Source organism: Schistocerca gregaria, chromosome 4 (assembly GCF_023897955.1).
Source record: "Schistocerca gregaria isolate iqSchGreg1 chromosome 4, iqSchGreg1.2, whole genome shotgun sequence".
Classification (NCBI taxonomy): domain Eukaryota; kingdom Metazoa; phylum Arthropoda; class Insecta; order Orthoptera; family Acrididae; genus Schistocerca; species Schistocerca gregaria.
The window spans coordinates 287,138,340-287,145,019 of NC_064923.1; the positions used below are offsets into that span (position 1 = coordinate 287,138,340).

Sequence of the window (6,680 nt, forward strand, 5' to 3'; positions counted from 1 at the left end):
AGCTTGATTAGAAGTCGCTTGTGAGGAACGGTGTCAAAAGCTTTCCGGAAATCTAGAAATACGGAATCAACTTGAGATCCCCTGTCGATAGCGGCCATTACTTCGTGCGAATAAAGAGTTAGCTGCGTTGCACAAGAGCGATGTTTTCTGAAGCCATGCTGATTACGTGTCAATAGATCGTTCTCTTCGAGGTGATTCATAATGTTTGAATACAGTATATGCTCCAAAACCCTACTGCAAACCGACGTCAATGATATAGGTCTGTAGTTAAATGGATTACTCCTACTACCCTTCTTGAACACTGGTGCGACCTGCGCAATTTTCCAATCTGTAGGTACAGATCTATCGGTGAGCGAGCGGTTGTATATGAGTGCTAAGTAGGGAGCTATAGTATCAGCGTAATCTGAAAGGAACCTAATCGGTATACAATCTGGACCTGAAGACTTGCCCGTATCAAGCGATTTGAGTTGCTTCGCAACCCCTAAGGTATCTACTTCTAAGAAACTCATGCTAGCAGATGTTCGTGTTTCAAATTCTGGAATATTCCATTCGTCTTCCCTGGTGAAGGAATTTCGGAAAACTGCGTTCAATAACTCCGCTTTAGCGGCACAGTCGTCGATAACAGTACCATCGGCACTGCGCCGGCACTTAACAAGAAGATCGACACTGATAGCCAGCTACACGATTCCCCGTTCCCCTCTTCTGACAATCGCCCTGCCCTGAGTACGTTAACAGATTGCTGTATAGAGAAGACCGCTAATTGAGCTAATCGTAGTCAGGAGAGATGCTGTGTGAGCTCTAAGAGGAGGTGTGTTGCAAATACGTTCCATTATACAACGAAAGCAAGTATACACTGTTGGACAGGCTGCACTAAACGGTTATCAGATCTATTTATTGCTTGCTTTCCACACGCTACGGAAGGACAAAGTGCTCCCACTAAGCTTGTATTTGTATCACATCAGAACGAACAGTTATAGTCGAGTACGTTTGTCTTCCAATCATCTGTGAGTCCGGAAGTCCGTAGGAGATGGCACTGTTGGCTGTGAGAGGTACACCGTTTACCGCAGTGATGACAAGTGGTCGATCCCAGGTAGAGCTGATTCCTCTCCTTCCATTCCGTCTCAGAATGTTCTTTTCTACGCAGTCTCTTCTCAATCGCTGTTGGGCGGCTGGTCGCTTCAAAGTTAAGGGCCCTGCGATGGACTAGTCATCTCCAGGATGAATTGTGAAAGGTTGAGGTCTCACACTTGGCAACATTAATGTGTCACATTTACGTCAGCCTTAACTGCGTCCTTAAATCGTTTCCTCTGGCCTCCCACTGATCACTGAGTTACACACTTGTTTCGGGATGCGATTATTGAGCGTGCGGACTACAAGCCTTGCCAAACACAACTAGCGTCTTACAACTACGGCTTCTATATTGGTTGTCTGTGCCTCTTCAACGATGCTGATGAAGCGCTGCCCTAGCCAATGAAACACTATAGTCAAGACATCCGGTGTATGGCGGAACACACTACGTTTGGCATCTTGATCGTTGCATGAAATATACAAAGGTGGATGTAGTATATTTATGGTATCGATAGCTACGATGCGCTCTGTTAGGTTAGCATTGCGACACAGACGACAGCGCCCCCTAGCCGGCGCAGTGCAACTCTACGAGCGCAGCTCCGGATTCAGCCCATTTGATTCAGAGCAGACGACCAAGCAACATTGTTTCATTTTCATAGTGGGCGAGCCACTACAAATTTTGCCTTTGTACCTTCTAGCCGATGTCTGATTGATGTACAGCTTCGGACCTACGTGCTCATCTCAGCCAAAGTTAAGTTACAATATATGTACTCAAGTATCGGGTTGTTATATAGTAAAACCACTTTTAATTATAGTACCGAAGAATTTCACCTTTTCCTGCTCCTACTAACTCCCTACATTTGGCCTAGCCTTCAGTTTACAGGAGCAGACCCACGCGCCGCCTTCCAGGCGGGATACAAAAATATTTTGCCAACTTATTTCGTAATGCTGGCACTGAGTTTTATACGAATCAACGATGAACATAGTCTTTCTTGTAACGTCTTCCATGGCACCAAGTTGAGCATTTCCGCTGAATTCATACTGACTACAACGTGAGGCGAATCGTCCAGCTCTACTTGTCTTTTTCATCTCTTCCGTTAACCCGACTTCGTTAGGGACCCAGACTAGCGAACAATAATCAAAAACTGTTCGAAAAGGGTCTTGTGAGTGATCTGTACCGAGCATGAATTACGCTTACTTAGGCTTCTTCAGAAAATTTTAAACGAGCATTTGTCTTCCCTTCGGCTAGATTTATGTGATGGTTTCATTTAAAATCGCTTCTAACGTAAATTCCTAGATAGTTAAAGGCAGTGATTCATTCCAGCCACAGGTCGCCGTTCTCTTAGTTCTTTTCATCTGTTTACGCGCATTATGTCACATTTATTTATGTTAAGTATCAGCTGCCACACTATACACAAATTTTCGATCCCCTGCACGTGCTTTTGCATTTCGTCACAAGTCTCTAAGAACGTACAGGCCCTGTGTACAGCTGTGGCCTCCGAGAACAGCCTCGTAGGGATACAGACAATTCACCCCCAATCCAAACTGGGGCTTGCTGGAAGTGTAGATATTTATTCTAAACTTGAGACAAAACCTGGTCCTCTTGAATTTATACCTCTGATCATAAAAACAGCAAAACTAGGTAGGATTGCAAATAACGTGATTTTGCTTCCTGTATGCACACAATGTAGCAGTAAGAATACTTTATTAAATTTCAAAGTATGCACGCTGCGAAATTTTTGTGTACAGACCAGTCATCTCTAACAGCAATAATTGCTCTTATCCAACTCGAGTCGAACTGAACTAGCTGTTTCAACTCTGTGCCTGAGTGCATCAGCCGTAGGCAAGGCGGGGGTTCGGTGCTATTTTGGGCAGCCATAGTGCGGTATTCCATGGTAATTGTGCAAGGTCTACCAACGATTGTGTGACCATTTTAGCTACAATGTTTGTTCCCCAACGGGACGCTGTTCTCAAAGACAGAAGAGCACCATTCAGGCAGCTCGCTTCGTCCAGGACTGCTCCTGAACACGACAATGAATTGTCACATCTCCCCTGGTCACCCCTGTCACCAGATTTCAATGTTATTGAGGCATTGCGGTCTACTTCGAAGAGATGAGTGCGTAATCACTAGCCACTTCCGTCTTCTTCACCACTATTTTGCAGGAGGAATGACATAAGATTACCTTAAAAACCACACAGGAGCTGTATTTATGTACTCAGAGACGACTAGAAGTAGTTTTGAATGCCAATGGTTTACCTACACCGTATTTATGCATGTTAACATGTTGTATTTTTGGTGTTCACCCATTTTCGTCGACCACCTGTAAATAAAACCTTCCTGATTTAGATCACGTTTCGCTAAATACACGTGAAATTCCTGTTTAATCCGTCTCATCAGTCAAACATTACAAGCGTGCCGCGTACAATATGAAGTTTACCGACACAGGCCTAACAGCGGGAAACGTGTGTGGCATGCTAGCTTTTCCACAGCCCAAATGCACTGGAACTTCGAGAACTCTATTGCTCTGAGGCTGCTCGCCGAAGTCTGTTGTAATATATGAGGAGCATTCAGAAGGAGTCCGGCCAAAAATCGCTCGAATTGGGAGAAACTTTTCTTCACCAGACACCCTGAAAATGGGCGTCAACGCTGGACATGTTCATGACCAAAGCAGTAGCGCACTGCTTAAAAGCCTATGTGCGCGTTGTAATTAATGTTATCTTCGTGGTACCTAAAAGAGGATTACATAGGGAGCTGCGTTATTTTTCTTGATTCCTTACTTAATACTTGTTCTTTAGACTTTGTTAGTAAGTTTTCGTGGGATATTGGGGTCTACTTTCAAGGGTCTGGCCAGTTCAGGTTTTTCGCATTTCGGTGGCGCTCTCCTGCGAGTCAAACCCGTGATCATCCGTGCCACACTTGAGCAACATTCTATATAGTATGGGAGGCACGAATGTTCTATACGCTATCCTCTTTGCAGGCTCTTACTCCTACGAGTGAAATCATTGCAGTTGGGACTCCACGCTATAGCATACCATAAAGATATCATGTCTTTGGGTTTTTGCTCACGGCAAAATTTTATATTTCGGAACATTGAAAGCAAATTGCCAGTTTCTGTGAAAATAAGAACTAAAATCAACGAGTAGTAAAGCTTGAAAGTGCATGACCTGGATAGATAAGAGATGAATTAAGCTGCATACGAGAGGTGAACATTTTAGAAGAGCTGAACTGAGAAGAAATATATGAATATGTCGTGATTAGTGATGATTTGTGCCGGACCGGGATTAGAATCTGAGATTTCGTGCTTTTCGCGATCAGAAACCTTAACATCAAGCTATCTGAGCAGGCCTCCATTTTCATTGTTACTACTTGTTCCACTTACACATTCTATCGGGTTATGTGGTAATAGCACCAATGGGGACAAAGACGAGATTCGTTTGACAGTATTGAGAATGAAATGCTCAGAGCTCTTAACGGAATTTATATTTTTGAGCCCACGTTACTAGACTAATTTGTTTCGAATGATCGTTCCTGTCATGCCCTTGGAAGCTCTAATCTGACGTCGCACTTTGTGAAGCTACATCTTAAGTTGTATATGGCAAAAACATCGTAACAAGTAGGCACCGTTCGTCTCCGCGCGCTTCTCATCACCATCGGCAACAATGCTCTGTCCAGCGAAATCTGACGAATGCATGTAAATGCCTTCTGGGAATTTAAGTCGCTGAACTACAACAGACGTTCTTTAAGAACGTTGCATTCGAGTTATGCCACTACTAAGATCTAGAACATACCCTTGTTAAAATTTTCGAAACGCAACCTCCAGACTAACTGACGAGGAAGAAACTTTTTTAATAAAAATCATTCTATTACTATTGAGTCTTTCTTTAGGTATATGTAACGACTCCTTATACCTGTGTCACTAATTAGTTTCGGAATATTTCATCCCTGGTTTACACTATTAATCAATCACTGATGGTTCTCTTCGATTGAGGGTGAAAACAGCAGATATAAATATTAACACTGTGTGCTGCATAGCCGATTCAATACTTGCAGAGACTCAAATGCCAGCACCTACACTAAAACTTTGAAGTGATTCGTCTTACATTCATTACAAGACTACTAACATCAGTTCGAAAAGGATATGCGCAATAAGATTTAGTAAAATGGGCGCATTCTCTAAAACAATTTCTTAAAGAATAGTATAATTAGAATGCACGCGGAAATACAAAATGACAAAGAACCAATCAATGATGATAAAAAAAACAATGTCAGCCTACGAAAATGGTACCAGTATTCTCAGATTGTATGTAAAGTAATAAACTTATACATAAGTTTCAATGATTTCGCTGTTTAAGTCGAGCACGTACAATTTATTCCCGTTACACGGAAGCGATATGCGAAAACGAGTTCTTAAACGATGACAAATAGATTCTGTAATTCGCTGCGGTTCACAGTGCTGTATGCAAGCCAAGTGCGCGCATGTACTGCCTACACATCCACACACGATATCATTTGAAAGATGGAACGCGGCGAAACAGCAATCAACAATAAGGATCAACATATGAGTAAAATTAAACTTAATGCGACTTGAATGAAATGACTAATAAATAAAAACATTAACGGGTAATCATAATAGCAAAAATAACTGCAATAAAGAACAGTGATGAGTTACCGGCACCATTTAACCACTACTTCAATTACGCTTAATTAATTGTACACTTCTGATTCGTGGAACTTCTGAAGACGTAAGAGACCGTCGGTAGTAGTTAGACACTAAATGAATGCTAGAGATAATTGACACACAAGAATAATAGCTGATAACTTACCTCACCGCCACTCTGACACTTGAATCTTCATCACCCATCGTGACAGTTTGCTGCTATACGTTTAACACTACGAAAATCACAGCCATGAAACTTCTGCACAATTTATTCGAGCTCAGCAAATACTAAAGCTCTCCCCAGCGTAATTTTACGGCGATAATCCCTTTAACTGAGACCATTTGCTGTGTTCTACGCTGTTGTCGGAACTGAAATCTAATTTCTTTAAGAAATTTTTACACAATGACACAAAAATTATGTCTGCTAGGTGTTAATCTGGCAATCTGTAAACTTTCTCTTAACATTTAAAGGAAAATATTAGAATTATCAAAATATTTGAGTCTCTGAGTTGTTGACACCTTGTGCTTTCATTCACAACTGATATAAACACAGCTCGACGGACGCTACGACTATAAAGGCGCCCAGCGCTATCGATACTCTGCTCATACACACTATCGATAGGCCAGTCACTATCGAATAAAGAAATCGATGAAGAAGACGAGGAGTATGCAACAATACAAATGGATCTTCCGAAAAATAGTAAACACTAATTTTACACGAGGTGGACTGAGGTTAAATGAAAAAGAAAAAAAATAGTATTTGCGTGTAGGTACCAATGAAATAAAAGTACATAAATAACTCCTGTCATTATAATCGTCACTGCTTCACGCGACAGGTATAATGTCTACTGCGGTGTAATAAAAATGTATTAACTTGATGAGTGATAAGCCAGTAGAAGCAGCTTTTACACACCGGTAATTTTAAGTCCACTTTGATAAGATTGTGGCTGGGGT

The 6,680-nt window shown here is 41.8% G+C and overlaps 1 protein-coding gene across 11 annotated transcripts in view; it reads right to left on the reverse strand.

The window, feature by feature from the left end:
- The window catches only part of LOC126267947 (kinesin-like protein KIF21A), a 483,424-nt gene extending 477,127 nt beyond the window's left edge, over nucleotides 1–6,297 (reverse strand). For 5 of the 11 annotated variants that reach the window (XM_049973270.1, XM_049973265.1, XM_049973268.1 and 2 more), the window contains exon 1: nucleotides 5,893–6,265. In XM_049973270.1, the coding sequence (XP_049829227.1) occupies nucleotides 5,893–5,930 (38 nt within the window). In that variant the 5' untranslated portion in view covers nucleotides 5,931–6,265. Of the gene's footprint in view, nucleotides 1–5,892 lie in introns of all 11 variants that reach the window. The other 6 variants (XM_049973266.1, XM_049973269.1, XM_049973263.1 and 3 more) reach the window with 6 other exon arrangements.
- Nucleotides 6,298–6,680: the final 383 nt, after the last annotated feature.